Raw genomic sequence first — 19,766 nt, 5'->3', positions numbered from 1 at the left:
TCCTGCCCTTTTTCCCTTCAGGTTTCCCACTATTTTCCCCTCACATTTCCCCCCTTTTCCCCTCACGTTTCTTGCTTTTTTTCCCCTCACATTTTCCGCCTTTTCTCCCCTCACGGTTTTTTTTCCCCCCACATTTTCCCCCCCTTACTTTCCCATTTCCCCCACGCTTTCCCGCCTTTTTCCCCCTCACGTTTCCCGCCTTTTTCCCCCCTCACGTTTCCCGCCTTTTCCCCCCTCACGTTTCCCGCCTTTTCTCCCCTCACGTTTCCCGCCTTTTCTCCCCTCACATTTCCCGCCTTTTTCTCCCCTCACGTTTCCCGCCTTTTCTCCCCTCACATTTCCCACCCCATTTTCCCCATAATTAAGGGAACTCCTCTAGTTAAATCCTTTAAAATGATGTAAAAAGGGGTTTGCGCCCTCAATTTAAGCCTTCAAAATGGAAAAAGGGATTCTCTCTATGTTTAGAGCCCTAAAATGATGGATAAAAGGGGTCTCCTCCCAAAATGAAACATAAAAATGGTGAAAAACGTGGTTTCCCTCAATTTAAACCCTTGAAGTGTAGAATTCTGCGTCAATTTAATTTTTTTAAATGGAATTCCCCCTCACTTTAACCTGCCAAAAGGCTTCCTGCTCCCTTTACTGGTTTTGCCTCAAGAAACACAATTTTTGGGGCTTTTTGACACCATTTTCCCTGTAAGGTCCCTTAAAACAGAGAGCCCTTGTTGATGGAACTCTTAAAACACCCCCTAAAGAGGCTCCTTTCAATGTAAACCCTTAAAAATGACGGAAAACAGAGACTCCTCCTTAATTTATTTATTTAAACAAGGATAAAGTTGGATTTGCTGTCAACTATGCCTAAACATAACAGAAAGTAGGGATTCCCAGTCAATTAAACCTCTCCAAATCACGGAAGAGGCAGGCTTTTCCTTCAATTTGAACCCTTAACATGGTTTAAAATACTCTATTTCTTTGATTACATCTCTTAAACCCGCAGGTAAAACGCTCTGTACGGACACTGCGCATGTGCGAGTGCTCGTGTCTCTTTAAATCCGCCGCCATCTTTGAACCGGGCGCGGCTTCACCCGCGCTGTGCGCACGCTCAGGAGGGCCGGAGCGGCGCCGGAAGTGCGTCAGGCGCGGGCGGAAGCGCGTCAGGCGCGGGCGGAAGCGGCCGTGCCGTGCCGGGCGGGTGGCGGAGGGTCGCGGCGGCCGCGCCATGGTGGATTACAGCGTGTGGGACCACATCGAGGTCTCGGACGATGAGGACGAGACTCACCCCAACATCGACACCGCCAGCCTCTTCCGATGGCGGCACCAGGTGCGGCTGGGCCAGCCCGCGGCGGCCCCCGGGCCTGGCGCTCCGTTCCCATGGCGACCGGGCCCGGGATTGCCGGGGAGAGGCGGGCGGCGGGCGGGGGGGGTTCGGTGGTTGGTGGGACCCCCGTGGGGCGGGGGGCTCTCGGAACGGGGAAAGGGCGAGGGGGTGTTCTGTTCGCAGCTCCGGGGCCGCCGTGGGGCGGGGGCTCCCCGCGTTCCGGTGGGAGCGGCCTCGGGGGGCTCCCCCATCCCGGGGCACCCCGTTCCCTGTGCCCAGGACACCCCGATCGCTGTGCCCCCATCCCAGAAAACCCCGTTCCGTGCCCCCTTCCAGGACACCCCACATTCACAGCAAATTCACCCCAAATCCAGCCCAAAATTCACGCCAAATCCAGCCCAAATCCAGCCCAAAATTCACGCCAAATCCAGCCCAAATGTCACCCAAAATCCAGCTCAGATTTCACCCCAACTCCACCTCAAATCCACCCCAAAAATGAATTTGGGGTTCCTGTGTCCAGCACGCCCGGCTCCCTGTGCCCCCCACCCCTGTGCCCGGTTCCCCCCATTCCCCCTCCAGGGGCTCCCCCTTCCCTGGGCAATCCCCTCGTGGGGGTCTCAGCCCCCCAGACCCCTCCCTGTTCCCCAGTGATGGGGCAGCGACCCCTCCAAGGCCTCCCCCCAAACTCTGGGGGTCTGGGAAGCACCAGAAGCCCAGAGCCCCCCCAAACCCCCCAGGAGAGGCAGAACGGGGGGTCTGGAGCTGTGTGGGCGCCCCCCAGGCCCGCGTGGAGCGCATGGAGCAGTTCCAGAAGGAGAAGGAGGAGCTGGACAAGGGCTGCCGCGAGTGCAAGCGCAAACTGGCCGAGTGCCTGAAGAAGATGAAGGAGCTGGAGCTGGCCGAGCCCGAGAGCGGCCGGGGCGAGCTGGAGAAGCTCCAGGCCGAGGCGCAGCAGCTGAGGAACGAGGAGAGGAGCTGGGAGAACAAGCTGGAGGAGCTGAGGAAGAAGGAGAAGAACATGCCCTGGAACGTGGACACGCTCAGCAAGGATGGGTTCAGCAAGGTGGGGTTTGGGGAGGAAACACCCTGAAAAACGGGCACTAAAGCTGTGAAAAAACCCCAAAAACAGACACTGAATCTGTGAGGGGTCATCTCAGAAACTGACCCCAAATCTGTGAGGGGTCATCTCAGAAACTGACCCCAAATCTGTGAGGGGTCATCTCAAAAACTGACCCCAAATCTGTGAGGGGTCCCCTAAAAAACTGATCTCAAATCTGTGAAAAAACCCCAAAAAACCGACACCAAATCCATGAGAGCCTCCGAGAAAACCGACCCCAAATCTGTGAAAAACCCCCCAAAAAACCAACCCCAAATCTGTGAGGGGCCTGCCAGAAAACTGACCCCAAATCCGTGAGGGTTCCCCAAAAACCGACCCCAAATCCGTGAGGGTTCCCCAAAAACCGACCCCAAATCCGTGAGGGTTCCCCCTAAATCATTCCCTGTTTTCCTTCGGGTCCCCAGAGCGTTTTCAACGTGAAGCCCGAGGAGAAGGAGGAGACGGAGGAGCAGAAGGAGAAGAAACACAAAACCTTCGTGGAGAGATACGAGAAGCAGATCAAACACTTTGGTGAGAGTTTGGGAGGATTTGGGGGATTTGGGGAGCAGCTTTTTGGGGTTCCCTGAGCTTGGGAACACCCCCTGTGCTGGGAGCAGCCCGGAATCCTCTCACTCTGCTAAAAAATCAAAGATTTTGTGTGATTTTCCCATTTTTTTCCCCTGCTGAAGCAGAGTTTTGGGGCAGTTCAGTTAAATTTCAGAACAGGGTGCTCTCCCTCGTGCCCACCCTGCTCCTAACGAGGTTCAGAGTGGGTTCCCTCATTAAGGGATCCCCTAACGAGGTCCAGGTTTGGTTTTTCTCATTAAGAACCCCCTCGTGTGCCGCTGCAGGGATGCTGAGGCGCTGGGATGACAGCCAGAAGTACCTGTCAGACAACCCTCACCTGGTCTGCGAGGAGACAGCCAACTACCTGGTCATCTGGTGCATCGACCTGGAGGTGGAGGAGGTGAGGCTGAAATTGGGCTAAAATCCCCCTTTTCCAGGCTGGAATTGCCTTCTTGTCACCTCGCTGGGTTTTATCCCATTTTCCCTGCCAGAAAAACGAGAGGTTTGGGAATTAGAAAGCAGGAGAGGTGGAAAAAGATAATTAAAATCATTCTGTTAAGGCACCTGCACCTTTTCTGGGAGAGGGTTTCACCCCCAGACCCCTCTCCTGCAGCTCCAGGGTTTTCCTGGGGTGAGGAGCCCAGAAAAAAATCAAAATCAGGGAATTTGGGATTAATTTGGGATCCAAAACCTCCTAAAGATCATCAAATCCAGCCCAGTCTCATCCTAATGCCCTTAAGAGCCCCTGCAGGGATTCCCTGACCCAAATCCCCTTTCCCCACCCAGAAGGGTTTGATGGAGTGGGGATTTTGGGGCGTTTTGGGGCAGTTTTGGGATTTTGAGCCGTTTTTCCCCAGAAACACGCGCTGATGGAGCAGGTGGCCCACCAGACCATTGTCATGCAGTTCATCCTGGAGCTGGCCAAGAGCCTCAAGGTGGATCCCAGGGCTTGCTTCAGGCAGTTCTTCACCAAAATTAAGGTAAAAATTTAATTGAGGGGTGGATTTTGGGGGTGGATTTGGGGTGAATTTTGGGTGAATTTGTGGTGAATTCGAGGTAGATTCGGAATAGATTTGGGGTGGATTTTGAGGGTGAATTTGGGGTGGATTTTGGAGCGGATATAGGGTGGATTTCGGTTGAATTTTGAGCTGGATTTGTGCTGAATTTTGGGTGGATTAGGGCTGGATTTTGAACTGGATTTGAGGTGAATTTTGGGGTGGATTTGTGGTCAATTCAGGGTGAATTTGAGGTGAATTTTGGGATGAACTTTGGGGCGGATTTCGGGTGAATTTGTGGTGAATTTGAGGTAGATTCGGAATAGATTTGGAGTGGATTTTGAGGGTGATTTTGGGGTGGATTTTGGAGCGGCTATAGGGTGGATTTCGGTTGAATTTTGAGCTGGATTTGTGGTGAATTTTGGGTGGGTTTGTGGTGGATTTTGGGTGGATTAGGGCTGGATTTTGAACTGGATTTGTGGGGAATTTGTGCTGAATTTTGGGTGAATTTGAGCTGAGTTTGGAGCTGCACCCCCTTTCCCCAGACAGCAGACCAGCAGTACCTGGAGGGCTTCACGGAGGAGCTGGAGGCGTTCAAGGAGCGCGTGCGGGGCCGGGCGCGGGCGCGCCTGGAGAAGGCTCTGCGCGAGTACGAGGAGGAGGAGCGCCAGAAGCGCCTGGGGCCCGGCGGGCTCGACCCCGTCGAGGTCTACGAGTCCCTGCCCGCCGTGAGTTTGGGGCTAAAAACCCGGGTTTGGGGTCTTTTGGGGCCCCGTGAGTTAAGGCCAAAACCCTCGGTTTGGGGCCTTTTGGGCCATGTGAGTTTGGGGCTAAAAACCCGGGTTTGGGGCATTTTGGAGCCTCGTGAGTTTGGAGCTAAAACCCGGGTTTGGGGTCTTTTGGGGCCCTGGGAGTTTGGGGCTAAAAACCTGGGTTTGGGGTCTTTTGGGGCCCTGGGAGTTTGGGGCTAAAAACCCCCGGTTTGGGGCATTTCGGGGGCTCCCCCAAGTGGCTCCCCGCTCTGAGGGGGTTTTGGGGTTAAATCCTGAGGTTTTGGGTGTTGGGGGATCCTGGTGTGGTTGGGTTGGTCCCAGTCGCTCCCAGTTTGATCCCAGTCGCTCCCAGTTTGATCCCACTCGCTCCCAGTTTGATCCCAGTCCCTCCCAGTTTGATCCCAGTCGCTCCCAGTTTGATCCCAGTCCCTGGCCCAGCAGGAGCTGCAGAAATGCTTCGATGTCAAAGACATTCAGATGCTGCAGGACACAATCAGCAAAATGGACCCAACCGTGAGTTTCTCACCCCAGAAATCCCTCGGGGATGTCCCCAGACCCCCCGGGCTGTCCCCAAATGCCCTTTTCCCCCGTTTCCAGGAGGCCAAGTACCACATGCAGCGCTGCATCGACTCGGGGCTCTGGGTGCCCAACGCCAAGGGCGGCGACGGCGCCGAGAGGGGCGCGGGGGAGGCGGCGCCCTACGAGGAGATCAAGAAGGAGAACGGAGGAGGAGCCGAGCAGGAGGCCAAGCCCTGAGCGGGGCCACGCCCGCGGAAAAAAAGGCAGAAAAGGTCAAAAAAAACACGAAAAAAATACAAAAACCGACTCGTCCCCCGTCGGAAAAGCAGCAGAAGCAGGCGGGGAGGGGTCGTGCCCCGCCCCACCCCCGCAGCCCCCTCCCCGCTCCCCTCACGTGCCCCCCCCCGCGCTTTTCACGCCGTAGAGACTTTTGGGGAAGGATTTTGGGAGGTTTGGGCCCCCCCCGGGTGGGTTTGGGGTGCGGGGGGGGTCGGAGCCGCGGTGCCAGAGCGGAGAATAAAGAGATTGGAGAAGCTGAGCGTGGCCTGGGGGTCTGGGGGCGGTTTGGGGGGCAGGGGGTGAACTGGAGCCCCCCTGGGAGGGGCAGGGGGCTCTGACCCCCCCCATCCTGCCAGGGGGGCTCGGGGGGATCCCCTGGTGGGGTTTGGGCCGCCCACTTTGGGTCCAGCTGTGCCCGTGGTTTTGGGTCCAGCTGTGCCCCTTCCAGCACCCCCAGTCCAGATCCGTCCCACTCCCAGTTTGGGTCCAGTTGTGCGATCCCCACTTTCGGATCCAGCTGTTCTCCCAATTTCGGATCCAGCTGTTCCCCGGGCCCCGCCCCCTGGATCGGCTTGACCACGCCCCATTTACCTGCGCATCGTGGGCTCCTCCCTTTCTCTAGAGCCCCGCCCCATCGCCTCAGCCAATCAGAACCTTTCCCCAGACGCGCGGCCCCGCCCATGGTGCGTGGGCGTGGCCTGGCACCGGCCAATGGCAGCGCGCGTCTCTCGCGGCCAATGGGAGGCGGCGGCGCTGCGGGGCGGAGGAGCCGGAGCGGCGGCCGGGCCGGGCCGGTACCAACGGGGGGGACCGGGGGGAGCCGGTACCACCGCACGGAGCGGCGGCAGCCGGGGGGATAACGGCGGGTGGTGACAACCGGGAGGGGGGACAGGGTCGGTTCCAACCGGGAGGGGCGGTGCCAACCGGGGGTGGGCCCGGAACCAGCCCCGTGAGGGGCCGGGGGCCGGTACCAACCGGGGCGGGGGAGAGGGGGCAGGGGCCGGTACCAACCGGGGGGGAGGGGGGAGGAGTCTCTGAAAGACTGAAATGGGTCAAAATCCTCCCCAAAATCGGTCAAAATTTCATCTTGAAATGGTTAAAATCTACCCTGAAATGGGTCAAAGTTTCCTCTTGAAGTGGGTCAAAAATGCAGCCGAAATTGAGTCAAAATCCAGCCTGAAACGGGTCAAAAATTCACCCCCAAGTGGGTCAAAAACGCTCCCTGAAATGGATCAAACTCCGTCCTGAAACAAATCCGGTCCATCTCCACAAGGGTGAGAATCCACCCTGAAACAGGTGCAAAACCCATTCTGAAGGCGTCAGAATTCCACTCCTGAAAATCCCCAAATCCACCCCGAAATGGGTACCAAATCCCGTTTTTTCCCCCAAAGCTGCCACCACATCCCTGGCACAGCCCAGCTTTGGGGATGCTGGTTTTGGGTCCAGATCCCGTTAGAAATGCCATTTTTTGGGCCCCAATCCCATTTTTGGGTCCCAATCCCGTTGGAAATGCCGTTTCTGGGTCCCAATCCCTTTTTTGGGGATGCTGTTTTTGGGGATGCCATTTTTGGCTCCCAATCCCGTTAGAAATGCCATTTTTGGGTCCCAATCCCATTTCTGGCTCCCAATCCCATTAGAAATGCCATTTCTGGATCCCAATCCCATTTTTGGCTCCCAGTCCCGTTAGAAATCCCATTTTTGGGTCCCAATCCCGTTAGAAATGCAATTTCTGGGTCCCAATCCCATTTTTGGCTCCCAGTCCTGTTAGAAATCCCATTTTTGGCTCCCAGTCCCGTTAGAAATCCCATTTTTGGGTCCCAGTCCCATTTTTGGGTCCCAATCCCGTTAGAAATGCCATTTCTGGATCCCAATCCCATTTTTGGGTCCCAGTCCCATTTCTGGCTCCCAATCCCGTTAGAAATGCGATTTCTGGGTCCCAATCCCATTTCTGGGTCCCAATCCCGTTAGAAATCCCATTTTTGGGTCCCAGTCCCATTTCTGGCTCCCAATCCCATTAGAAATCCCATTTCTGGGTCCCAGTCCCGTGTTTCCCCCCAGAGCTGCCTCTGCCATGTCCCTGTGCCGGCGCGGGGCCGCGGCCGAGCCCGAGGGCTGCGGGTTCCCGGCGGGCGCGGGGCTGAAGGTGCTGCTGCACTGGAGCGGGGACGAGGAGCTCGAGCGCTGCCGCGTGTACGGCCGGGGGTCCCTGAGCGCCGAGGAGATCTGCATCGACCTGGCACGGAGCCTGGGTGAGCCCCAAAGGGACAGGGACAGGGATGGGGACAGGGGCTCCGGGGCTTGGCATGGCTGGGGAAGGGCAGGTCCTGCTGTGTGACACCTGAGGATGAGGAATTCCTATGGGAAACACCGGGAATATGCAGGGGAAACAGCAGGGAAACCATCAGGGGTTCCCGGGGAAAACACCAGGAATTCGCAGGGAAAACACCAGGAATTCCCAGGGAACACCAGGAATTCCCATGGAACACACCAGGAATTCCCAGGGAACACCAGATCCCAACTGGATTCCTTCCCAAAGCTCAGAAAATCCCAGTTTTCTGGGTTTCTTTGGGAATAAAACCCGCCGAGTTTTGTGGGGGTATTTTTCGGGGGATGGAACCTGCTGAGTTCAGGTTTATTGAGAATGAAACTGAGTTTGGGTTTGTTGGGGATAAAACCGGCCGAGTTTCGGTTCCTTGGGAGCAAACGCCCTGGAATTTCTGGTTTTGGGAGCAAACCCCCTGGAATTTCAGTTTTTTGGGAGCAAACGCCCTGGAATTTCAGTTTTTGGGAGCAAAGCCCTGGAATTTCAGTTTTTTGGGAGCAAACGCCCTGGAATTTCAGTTTTTTGGGAGCACAGCCCCTGGAATTTCAGTTTTTGGGAGCAGAGCCCCGGTGCCAGCTGGCTTTTCCCATTCCTGGCAGGAATCACCCCGCTCTGCTACAGCCTCTTCGCCCTGTACGACCCCCAGAGCCGGACCTGGCTCCCTCCCAGCCACCAGTTCCACATCGGGAAGGACACCAGCATCAACCTGATCTTCAGGATGAGGTGAGGATTTCCTTGGTACAACTGGTCCCAGTTGAAGGAGGGCAGCGATGGGTTTGGCCTCTCCATCAGCGTGGAAAAATCCGCTTCTTTCTTCCCAAAATCCCTCCGCCTTCCTCCCCAGTGTCCCTCCCAGAGGTTTTTCGGATCAACAGGGGGTCCGTGGCTAAAAAAGATGGGGAAAGCTTGAAACGATCCCGTTCTGGAGGCAGGAGGAGGCTGCTGCTCTCCACTCCCTGCTCGGATTCACTCCCTGTGCTCAAATCCCGATTTTTTTAAGCGCGTGGCTGTTTCTCCCGTGGTTCTGAGAAGTTTTATTCCTTAAAAAACACCCCAAAATGCCCTGATTTGAGCCCGGGATGTGACTCCCAGTCCCTCTCCTGCTGTCCTCTCCCCATTCCAGGTTTTATTTCCGGAACTGGCACGGGATGAACGACAAGGAGCCGGCGGTTTTCCGGAACGTGCCGCGCACGGGGGATTCTCCCGAGGAAAAACCTCCTGGAGGGGCTTTACTGGACAGATCTTCCTTTGAGTACCTGTTTGAGCAGGTAACGGGGCAGGATTTGGGGAAAAATGGGGTGATTTTCCTCAATACAGTTCAGAATCGGTATTTCCATCCCCGGGGGTTTATTTAAGGATAAAAGCTCCCCTGAGTTTTCCTTCTGGAAAGGTTTTATCCTGCTGGGACTGGAGCTGGATTCCCTAATTCCACGGGATAATTTTCCCTTTTAAGGGATTTTTACTTTTAAATTGGAAAACAGGAGGAAAATCCTTGTGGAAATCACCTCAGGGCTGAGCTTTAGCCCCAGTTATTCCACATTTAACAGGGAAAATTCGAATTCGTCAACGACGTCGCTTCCCTGAAGGATTTCCAGAGTGAGCCAGAAATGCAGAAGTTCAAGAACGAGAGCTTGGGGATGGCCGTGCTGCACCTGTCCCATATCGCCATCAAAAAGGGCATTTCCCTGGAGGAAGTGGCCAGGAAGTACAGGTGAAATTCCCGCTTTTCCAAGGGGGTTTTTCCTCCTTTTTCACTGTTTTTTTTTCCTTGTTTTCCACCATCTCTGCCTTCCATCCCAAGCTCTTCCTGCGCCCTTTCCCGACAATTCCCCCTTTATTTCGGCAGCTTCAAGGACTGCATCCCGCGCTCCTTCCGCCGCCAGATCCAGCAGAACAATTTCCTGACGCGGTTCCGGATGAAGAACGTGTTCCGGCGCTTCCTGCGGCGCTTCCAGCGGCACACAGTGGCGGCGGGCAGCCTGACGGAGCGGGACGTGATGTACAAGTACCTGGCCATGCTGGAGCAGCTGGCTCCCCGGTTCGGGACCGAGCTCTTCCCGGTGCTGGCCCTGGAAACGGCGGCCGAGGGCGAGAAGGGGCCGTTCTGTGCCAACGGGGGCTGCACGGAGCCCGGGGATTGCCCGGTCACTCACCACGTGCTGGTCACCGGCACCGGCGGCATCCAGTGGAGGCCGGTGCCTGCAGAGGTGGGTGGGGATGGGGTGAGTTTGGGATGCTCCATTCCTGCCCCAAATCTTTGTTTGCGGTGGGTTTGAGAGGAGCCATTCCTGCCCCAAATCCTGTCTTTTTCCTTGGTTTGTGGCAGGTTTGGGATCAGCCATTCCTGCCCCAAATCCTGTGTTTGTGGTGGGTTTGGGATCAGCCATTCCTGCCCCAAATCCTGTGTTTGTGGCAGGTTTGGGATCAGCCATTCCTGCCCCAAATCCTGTGTTTGTGGCGGGTTTGAGAGGAGCCATTCCTGCCCCAAATCCTTATTTGTGGTGGGTTTGGGATCAGCCATTCCTGCCCCAAATCCTGTGTTTGTGGTGGGTTTGGGATGAGCCATTCCCACCCCAAATCCCGTCTTTTCCCTTGGTTTGTGGTGGGTTTGGGATGAGCCATTCCCACCCCAAATCCCATCTTTTCCCTTGGTTTGTGGTCCTGGGTTTTGCCCGGGGTGCTCTCTCTGTTCTTTTCCCAGTTTTCCCAGTTTCCCACCCAAATCCACCTCACACCATCTCCTTCATTTGTGCATCCAGCCTCTTCCTTGGCCTCCAGCCTATCCCAATTTCCCCCCAACCCTTCCCAGCAGCAGGAAAAGTCTGGAATTCTCCCCTTTTTCCCCCTGCAGAGCACGGAAAGCTTCTCCCAGCGTGGATATTTTGGGAGGAAAAGCAGGAGCAAGGAGCCGGAGGCGCCGCCGGCCGAGGAGCGGAGCGAGCCCCCCTGGTGCCATTTCTGCGATTTTCGGGAAATCACCCACGTGGTGGTCAAGGACTGCAGGATCAGCATCCACCGGCAGGACAACAAGTGCCTGGTGGGTGGGGACGGATCCCTGATCCCTCGCGGCGCTGGGATCCCGGGATTGCTCTGCCCAGGGCGCCAGGAGGCGGCGCTGGGAGGAACGAGGGGTTTCATCTGGGCTTTCTGGGGGTTTTTAGGGTTTCCCGTGGGGTTTTTTGGGTTTTCTGTGTGTTTCCTGCTCACCCCGGTGCTCTGTCCCTCCCCAGGAGGTGCTGCTGCCCTGTCCCAGCAGTGCCCTGGCTCTGGTGTCGCTGGTGGACGGATATTTCCGCCTGACAGCCGACTCCAGCCACTACCTGTGCCACGACGTGGCCCCGCCGCGGCTGCTGCTGAGCATCCACAACGGCATCCACGGGCCCATGCAGTGAGTGCGGCTTCCCTGCGGGTCTCCTGGATCCCAGGGCTCATCCCGGAGCTGCTCCGTGTCCTCGGGGTGGTCCCTGGGTGTTTCATCTGCTTTGGGTTCATCACGGTCCATTCCACGTCCTTTGGGTTCATCCCAATCCATTCCCGTTCCTTGGAGTTCATCCCAATCCATTCCCTGCCCGATCCCAATCCATTCCCTGCCCTCGGGGCTGATCCCAGTCCATCCCTCCCGTCCCTTTTCCAGGGAGGAGTTCGTTTTTGCCAAGCTCCGCCGGGAGGAGCCGGAGGAAGGGCTCTACATCCTCCGCTGGAGCGTCCTGGATTTCAACCGCATGATCCTGTCCGTGCTCAAGAGGAGCCACCAGCAGGTAGGGACACAATTCCCAGCGTGGGATTCCCGGGAATTGCGAGCTCTGGAATGACCCGGGAGCCTCCTGGCTGCATCTCCTGCCTCTCCTGGCTTTTCCAGGCTCCTGGGACACCGGGAGCCTTCAAGTTCCGGCAGTTCCGCATCCAGAAGAAGGGAGACTCCTTCGTGCTGGAGGGCTGGGAGCGCGAGTTCCCCTCCCTGCGGGAGCTCCTGGACGTGCTCAAGGGCTGCACCCTCAGATCCGGCGAGGAGAACTTCACGGTGAAGAGGTGCTGCCCGCCCAAGCCGGGAGGTAGGGACAGGGATCATTCCAGGGACGGGGAACGGGTGGATCCGGGAGCTCACGGGGCCCCGCTCCCTCCTGCCCCAGAGATCTCGGACCTGCTGATCACACGGAAGGCGAAGGACAACGGGAAGCAGATCCTGAACCTCACCCAGCTCAGCTTCCACCAGATCCGCAAGAACGAGATCACCCAGGTGCTGCTTTCCAGGGATTTTCACTGCTCAGATTCCCGGGATCCAGTGCGGGAGGTGGAGGGATCCTCTCTGCTTTCCTGGGATTCTTTGGGATGGAGGAACCTGCTCTGCCTTCCTGGGATCCGTGGAATGGTGGAAGAATCCTCTCTGTTTTCCTGGGATACTCTGCCTTTCAGGGATTCCCTCCAGATCCCAGGATCCTCCCACACCCCTGAGGCAGCCAGCAAGATGGATTTGCTGTTTCATGCCTTCCCTTTCCAAGGAAAAGGGATGGAAAAATCCCTGTGGAAGCGGCTTTCTCCCACATTGGGAGGCAGGGGGAATTCGGGGAGGGATCCAGGTGAGGATTCCCACCTCCCCAGGGTCCAACAGTTCCCGCTTTTCCCCGTTTTCCCAGCGAGCCCACCTGGGCCAGGGCACCCGGACCAACATCTACGACGGGGTCCTGAGCGTGTGCGGGAGCTCCGGGAACGACGACGAGGCCGAGTATTTCTGCACGGAGCAGAACAACAACGGGCGGGAGATGCACGTGGTGCTCAAAGTGCTGGACCCCAGCCACAGGGACATCGCCCTGGTGAGCCCTTCCCGGGCCGGGAGAGCCGGGATCGGGGTGGGAAACACGGATCCGGAGGGTGGGAGAGGGATCCAGGGGTGGGATGTGACCCCAGAGGGCTGGAATGCGGCCCACAGGGTTGGAATACGGATTTGAGGGCTGGAATGTGGATCCAAGGGCTGGAATGTGGATCCAAGGGCTGGAATGTGGATCCAGGGGTTGAAATTTGGTTCCAAGGGCTGGAATGTGGATCCAAGGGCTGGAATGTGGATCCAAGGGCTGGAATGTGGATCCAAGGGCTGGAATAAGGATCAAGGGGTGTAAATTTGGCTCCAGGGGCTGGAATGTGGATCCATGAGGGCTGGAATGTGGATCCAAGGGCCGGAATATGGATCCAAGGGCTGGAATAAGGATCAAGGGGTGTAAATTTGGCTCCAGGGGCTGGGGTGTGGATCCATGAGGGCTGGAATTCCTCCTGGCTTTTCGTTCTGGGATTTGGCTCCCAAGGGGCTGGGATGGGGCTGGGATGGGGCTCCTGGCCCCTCAGGAACCCCAGGACCCCGCTGCCATCCCCGCTGTCCCCACAGGCGTTCTTCGAGAGCGCCAGCCTGATGTCACAGGTGTCCCACGTGCACCTGGCCTTCGTGCACGGCGTCTGCGTGCGCGGCTCCGAGAGTGAGTCCAGCAGCCCCTCCCCGCCCCGTTCCCGGCCCCAGTCCCGTGGGATCATCCCGGATTTCCCCGCAGACATCATGGTGGAGGAGTTTGTGGAGCACGGGCCCCTGGACGTGCTGCTGCGCAAGGAGAAGGGCCGGATCTCTGTGGGGTGGAAAATCACCGTGGCCAAACAGCTGGGGAGCGCCTTGAGCTACCTGGTAACTCCAGCTGGGAATCCCCTAATCCTGATCCTGATCCTGATCCTAACCCTTCCCTCCCTTTTCCCAGGGGATAATCACATTTTTAGGGTCATTCCGCCCTTCCTGCTGCCCGTCCTCGCTCCCTCTCCTCTGTTCTTTTTTAATTTGTTTCCCAATAATTTTTCCCTTTTGCTCTGCTCTCCCCAGGAGGATAAGAACCTGGTGCACGGGAACGTGTGTGCCAAGAACATCCTGCTGGCCAGGAAGGGGCTGGAGGATGGATCCGTGCCCTTCGTGAAGCTCAGCGACCCCGGGGTCAGCTTCACCGTGCTCTCCCGGGAAGGTACAGGGCAGGGATGGATTTCCAGGGGTAAAATCCATCTTATTTTTCCCCCCTCCCCCTAATAATTCCCATAAGTTGTGGCCAGAGCTCTTTTCACAGAGTATTCTCAACTTTTCCAACCCAAATTTTCACAATATTTGGCATTTTAGTAAGGGAATTCCACCTGGTTTGGTTCCCAAGCTGCTGTCAGGGATGATCACACCCCATTCCAGTGCCTGGGATGCTTTTACCACAGGCTCTCCCCCTGTAAATCCCATATTTTATCTCTTTAAAATCCCAAATTTTATATCTTTAACATCCTACATTTTACGCCTTTAATATCCCATATCTTTCTACTTAATATCCCGTATTTTACAGCTTTAATATCCCATACTTAACAATCCGTATTTAATATTTTAACCCTTCACTTTTAACGTTTTACACGTAACAGACCAACACCCCAAACACACCATCACCCCCAATAAATAATGAAAATACACATTTCATACTTTCCTGGTGGGATGTGCCCCTCAGAGCGCGTGGACAGGATTCCCTGGATCGCCCCGGAATGCATCCGGGATGTGGGGAACCTCAGCACGGCCTCGGACAAGTGGAGTTTTGGGACAACACTCCTGGAAATCTGCTTCGACGCCGACGTGCCGCTGAAGGAGCGCACTCCCTCCGAGGTGATTCCCGCAGTTTTCCCCTGGTTTGGGCTGGATTTGGGGGTCGGGTTTGGAGTTTTTGCCCTGTTTTTCCCGCAGAAGGAGCGTTTCTACGAGAAGAGGCACCGGCTGCCGGAGCCTTCGTGCCGGGAATTGGCCTCGCTGATCTCCCGGTGCCTCAACTACACCCCGGTGGAGCGGCCGTCCTTCCGCACCGTGCTGAGGGAGCTGACCCGGCTGCAGCCGCACCGTGAGCGGGGGAAAAGGGAGGGAATGCGGAAAAAACCTGGGGAAACGGGGATGAGGGGCCTGGATCCGGGAAAGGGGCGTGAGGGAGCTGACCCGGCTGCCGCCGCTCCGTGAGGGGCGGGAACGGGGGAAAATCCTGGCTTAATGGAGAAAAATCCCGGGAGGAATGAGAAAAAATCCCGGGGAGAACGGGGATGAAGGTCCTGGATCGGGGAATGGGGGAAATCCCAGGATTCTGTGGGAAAAAGGGGCGTGAGGGATCTGTCCCGGCTGCAGCCGCACCGTGAGGGGGGAAAAAGGGGAAATCTCAGGGAAATGGGGAGAAATCCTGGGGAAACGGGGAAAAAACACGGGGAAACGGGGAAAAATCGCGGGGAAATGGAAAAAATCCCGGGGGGAACGGGGCAAAATCCCGCGATTCTGTGGGGAAAAGAGGCGTGAGGGAGCTGACCCGGCTGCCGCCGCTCCGTGAGGGGCGGGAACAGGGAAATCCCGGAGGAACAGGGAGAAATCCTGGGTTAATGGAGAGAATCCCGGGGGGAATGGGGAAAATCCCGGCGATTCTGTGGGGGAAAGGGGCGTGAGGGATCTCACCCGGCTGCAGCCGCTCCGTGAGGGGCGGGAAAAAGGAAAAATTTCGGGATTTTGTGGGGAAAAGAGGCGTGAGGGAGCTGACCCGGCTGCAGCCGCTCCGTGAGGGGCGGGAACGGGGAAATCCCGGGGGAACGGGGAGAAATCCTGGGGAAACGGAGAAAAATCCGGGGGCAAATGGGGAAAAATCCCGGGGTTTTGTGGCGGAAATCCCGGGGAAACGGGGATGAGAGTCCTGGATCGGGGAATGGGGGAAATCCCAGGATTCTGTGGGGGAAAGGGGCGTGAGGGAGCTGACCCGGCTGCAGCCGCTCCGTGAGGGGCGGGAAAAGAAACCCCCGGGATTCTGTGGGGAAAGGGAGGAAAGGGAAAAAAGGAAAACCCAAGGTTCCTCGCAGACCTCGTGGACGTCACGTCGGTGAATCCCGACTTCCCGGTGTCGGATCCCACCGTCTTCCAGAAGCGGTACCTGAAGAAAATCCGGGAGCTGGGCGAGGTCAGTGGCATCTTGAGCTCTGCAATTCTGGGGAAGCTGGGCAGGCTCCTTTCCCTGTCTGGATCTGAAATTCCTCCCTTTTCCCTGCTGATTTCCCCGGCTGGACCCAAAATTCCACGCTTCAATCCTTATTTTCATATTTTAACCTATTTCCCCTGCTGAAAACCTCCTTTCCCCGCCCAAATCCCGAGAATTTATCCTTCTCCAGGGCCACTTTGGGAAGGTGAGCCTGTGCTGCTACGACCCCACCAACGACGGCACTGGGGAGATGGTGGCGGTGAAATCCCTGAAATCTGGGAGCAGCCCCCAGCTCCTGAGCTCCTGGAAGAGGGAAATCCAGATCCTGAAGACCCTGTACCACGAGAACATCGTCAAGTACAAGGGCTGCTGCAGCGAGCAGGGTGAGGGAGAACCCCGGGATTTTCCAGTGGATCAGCCACGGAGACCTTAAAAAAACCCCAATTCCCACATTTTTTTGGCCAGGAATCGCTGTCCTGGCAGGAATTTGGGGGCTCTCGGGGTGGTCCCCACATTCCCACCTGTCTGTTGCAGGGGACAAGGTGGTGCAGCTGATCATGGAGTACGTCCCGCTGGGAAGCCTCCGGGAATTCCTGCCCAAGCACCCCCTGAGCCTGTCCCACCTCCTGCTCTTCGCCCAGCAGATCTGCGAGGTGAGCCCAGAATGGGGCTGGATCCCGAAAAAAACGGGATGATCCCCCAAAAACATGGGGTTGGACGACTCAAAAATGGGGGTTACAGCCCCAAAATGCGTCTGAATTCACAGAAAAATGGGGTGGGACCCTTTGGAAATGGGGCTGAATTCCCAAAACATGGGGCTGACCCCCAAAAATCGGGCTGAACCCCTCAAAAATGGGGCTGACACTTCAATGTGAGTCTGAACTCCAAAAAATAGGACTGAATTCCCCCCTAAAATAGGGAAACACAGGAGTGCCAACTCTCAAATGGGGTTTAATTCCCAAAAATGGGGCTGATTCCCAAAAAAAAGGGGATGAACCCCCGAAAATACCTCACAACTCCCCCCAAAACACCTCCAAACCCCCCAAAACCGCTCCCAACCTTCCCGAATCCCCCCATAATCTCATTTTTTTTCCCCGTTTTTCCAGGGCATGGCCTACCTGCACTCCCTGCACTACATCCACCGGGACCTGGCAGCCAGGAACGTGCTGCTGGAGAACGAGCACGTGGTGAAAATCGGGGATTTTGGGCTGGCCAAGGCCGTCCCCGAGGGCCACGAGTACTACAGGGTGCGGGAGGATGGCGACAGCCCCGTGTTCTGGTGAGGGATTCGGGGCTCGGGAGCCTTCGGGGAGCGCCGCTGCATCCCAGGCCCCAGAGCTGTGAGCCCAAACGGTTCCAGGTACGCCCCGGAGTGCCTCAAGGAGTGTAAATTCTACTACGCCTCGGATGTTTGGTCTTTTGGGGTGACCCTCTACGAGCTCCTGACCCGCTGCGACCCCGGGAGCAGCCCCCCAGCCGTGAGTCCCGTGGGAATCCCGGGGGGTTTTTGGGTTGAAATCGGGGGTTTCCCCCACGTTTTTGGGTTGAAATCGGGGGTTTCCCCCACGTTTTTGGGTTAAAATTGGGGTTTTTCCCACGTTTTTGGGTTGAAATCGGGGTTTTTCCCCACGTTTTTGGGTTGAAATCGGGGTTTTTTCCCCACGTTTTTGGGTTGAAATCGGGGGTTTCCCCCACGTTTTTGGGTTGAAATCGGGGTTTTCCCCACGTTTTTGGGTTGAAATCGGGGGTTTTTCCCACGTTTTTGGGTTGAAATCGGGGGTTTCCCCCACGTTTTTGGGTTGAAATTGGGGTTTTTCCCACGTTTTTGGGTTGAAATCAGGGTTTTCCCCACGTTTTTGGGTTGAAATCGGGGTTTTCCCCCACGTTTTTGGGTTGAAATCGGGGTTTTTTCCCCACGTTTTTGGGTTGAAATCGGGGTTTTCCCCCACGTTTTTGGGTTGAAATCGGGGTTTTTCCCATGGTGTTTTTTTTGGGGGGTTATCCTTGTCCCCTGACAGAAATTCCTGGAGATGATCGGGGCCACGCAGGGGCAGATGACGGTGCTGAGGCTGATCGAGCTCCTGGAGAGGGGGAAGAGGCTCCCCATGCCCAGGGATTGTCCCTGTGAGGTGGGAAACGGGGAAAGAGGGGGAGGAAATGGGGAAAAATGGGGAGGGAGGAGAAAAGGGGGGAAATGGGGAGGGGAGAAGGGGGAAAATGGGAAGGGAGGAGGAGAATGGGGAAGGGAAAAGGGAAAATGGGAATGGGAGAGGAAATTGGGAAGGGAAGGAGGAAGAGTGGGGAGGAGGAAAGGAAAAAGGAGGAAGGGAAAAAGTGGGAGGAGGAAAAATGGGGAAGGAAAGATGAGGAAGAAAGGGGGAAAAATGTGGAGAGAAGGAGAAAAATGGGAATGAGGAGCGAAGTGGGAAGGGAGGAGAGGAAAGGGGAATGTTTCACATTCCTGGGGGCAGGAGAGAGGTTTACCCGGGATTCTGGGGGAGGTTTTCCCAGGATTTTGGGGGAGGTTTACCCGGGATTCTGGGGGAGGTTTTCCTGGGATTTTGGGGGAGGTTTACCCGGGATTCTGGGGGAGGTTTTCCTGGGATTTTGGGGGAGGTTTTCCCAGGATTTTGGGGGAGGTTTACCCGGGATTCTGGGGGAGGATTTCCCGGGATTTTGGGGGAGGTTTTCCCGGGATTTTCCTGGGATTTTGGGGGAGGTTTTCCCGGGATTTCTGGGGAGGTTTTCCCGGGATTTTCCCAGGATTTCAGGGGAGGTTTTCCCAGGATTTTCCCGGGATTTTGCCCGTTTTCCCCCCAGGTTTACCGGCTGATGAAGAACTGCTGGGAGGCCGAGGCCTCGTTCCGCCCGGCCTTCCCCAACCTCGTGCCCGTGCTGAGGAGCTTCCAGGAGAAGTACCGGGCTCAGGCCCCCTCTGTCTTCAACCTCTGCTGAGGGGGGACCCCGAAATCCCACGGGACTGGGGGGAAAAACCCCAAAAAAATCCTATAGGACGGGGGGGGAAACACCCCAAAAATCCCATGGGATGGAGGGGGAAAAATCCCAAAAAATCCCATGGGATGGGGGGGGAAAAAATCCCCAAAAATCCCATGGGATGGAGGGGAAAAATCCCAAAAAATCCCATGGGATGGGGGAGGTAAAACCCAAAAAATCCCATGGGATGGGGGGGGAAAAATGCCAAAAAATCCCATGGGATGGGGGGGGAAAAATGCCATGGGATGGAGGGAGAAACCCCCCCAAAAATCCCATGGGATTAGGGGGGAAACACCCCAAAAAAATCCCATAGAATGGGGAGGGGGGGGAACCCCCAAAAATCCATGGAATGGGGGGAAAAAATCCCATGGAATGGGAGGAAAGCCCCAAAAAAATCCCATGGAATGGGGTGAGGGCTAATCCCCCAAAAAAATCCATAGAAAATGGGGAAAAACCCAAAAAATTTGTGAAATGCAAGGAAAAACCCCCCCAAAGTTCCATGGGAAGAGGGGGGACCCCAAATTCCGGACCCAACCTCCCCAAAATTCCGGATCCAAGCCCCCAAAATTCCTGATTTTTTTCCCCCCTCCCACCAAACACTGTGAACGAGCTCTGGGGCCGGAGGTTTTGGGGTGAAAAGGGGGGATTTGTGCATTTCTGGAATTATTGCCTTATTCTTCCCAGCCCCGTCCTCTCCCCCCAGTTTGGGGCTGGGGTCGGTTTTGGGGGGTGCGAGGGGCTGGATCTCCTTCCTGCCCCCCAGGATTTGGGGCCTTTTCCCCCCCCAAAAAAAAACCCAGAAAACGGGAATTCCATGAAGAAAAAGCCAAACCAAAGCTGGCACTTTATCAGGGTTTTGGGGAATTCCCAAAAATTCCCTTATTTATTGCCTGCTGTGCCCTCCCCCCCGGGAGCTG

The 19,766-nt window shown here is 56.4% G+C and overlaps 2 protein-coding genes across 2 annotated transcripts; both read left to right on the top strand.

The window, feature by feature from the left end:
• Window positions 1-1,141: 1,141 nt before the first annotated feature.
• On the top strand, window positions 1,142-5,796 carry CDC37 (cell division cycle 37). The gene is made up of 8 exons (XM_030970181.1): window positions 1,142-1,318; window positions 2,097-2,378; window positions 2,837-2,942; window positions 3,263-3,378; window positions 3,836-3,958; window positions 4,519-4,701; window positions 5,188-5,259; window positions 5,344-5,796. The coding sequence occupies exons 1-8, from the start codon at window positions 1,217-1,219 to the stop codon at window positions 5,500-5,502; spliced, it is 1,143 nt and encodes a 380-aa protein (XP_030826041.1). The 5' UTR covers window positions 1,142-1,216; the 3' UTR covers window positions 5,503-5,796.
• A 499-nt stretch (window positions 5,797-6,295) lies between these two features.
• TYK2 (tyrosine kinase 2) lies at window positions 6,296-18,810 on the top strand. The gene is made up of 24 exons (XM_030970180.1): window positions 6,296-6,338; window positions 7,603-7,793; window positions 8,467-8,590; window positions 8,991-9,135; window positions 9,415-9,578; window positions 9,714-10,074; window positions 10,719-10,904; window positions 11,098-11,255; window positions 11,502-11,625; window positions 11,727-11,919; window positions 11,998-12,104; window positions 12,502-12,678; window positions 13,245-13,332; window positions 13,405-13,532; window positions 13,722-13,857; window positions 14,371-14,522; window positions 14,601-14,751; window positions 15,740-15,837; window positions 16,046-16,238; window positions 16,390-16,508; window positions 16,962-17,134; window positions 17,216-17,333; window positions 17,874-17,984; window positions 18,676-18,810. The coding sequence occupies exons 2-24, from the start codon at window positions 7,616-7,618 to the stop codon at window positions 18,808-18,810; spliced, it is 3,519 nt and encodes a 1,172-aa protein (XP_030826040.1). The 5' UTR covers window positions 6,296-6,338; window positions 7,603-7,615.
• Window positions 18,811-19,766: the final 956 nt, after the last annotated feature.

Source organism: Camarhynchus parvulus, unplaced genomic scaffold (assembly GCF_901933205.1).
Source record: "Camarhynchus parvulus unplaced genomic scaffold, STF_HiC, whole genome shotgun sequence".
Lineage (NCBI taxonomy): Eukaryota > Metazoa > Chordata > Aves > Passeriformes > Thraupidae > Camarhynchus > Camarhynchus parvulus.
Note: the sequence above shows the minus strand (reverse complement) of the source record. Positions and strands in the feature narration are given on the sequence as shown.

What these genes read in the sequence shown, in the direction of transcription:
- CDC37 (XM_030970181.1), top strand. Translation starts at nt 1,217, where the DNA reads ATGGTGGATTACAGCGTGTGGGACCACATCGAGGTCTCGGACGATGAG. An exon ending in GAAGCAGATCAAACACTTTG is followed by an intron (nt 2,943 to 3,262) that starts GTGAGAGTTTGG and finishes GTGCCGCTGCAG; the next exon opens with GGATGCTGAGGCGCTGGGAT. An exon ending in TCGACCTGGAGGTGGAGGAG is followed by an intron (nt 3,379 to 3,835) that starts GTGAGGCTGAAA and finishes GTTTTTCCCCAG; the next exon opens with AAACACGCGCTGATGGAGCA.
- TYK2 (XM_030970180.1), top strand. Translation starts at nt 7,616, where the DNA reads ATGTCCCTGTGCCGGCGCGGGGCCGCGGCCGAGCCCGAGGGCTGCGGG. An exon ending in GGCAGGACAACAAGTGCCTG is followed by an intron (nt 10,905 to 11,097) that starts GTGGGTGGGGAC and finishes GTCCCTCCCCAG; the next exon opens with GAGGTGCTGCTGCCCTGTCC. An exon ending in CCAGGGATTGTCCCTGTGAG is followed by an intron (nt 17,985 to 18,675) that starts GTGGGAAACGGG and finishes TTTTCCCCCCAG; the next exon opens with GTTTACCGGCTGATGAAGAA.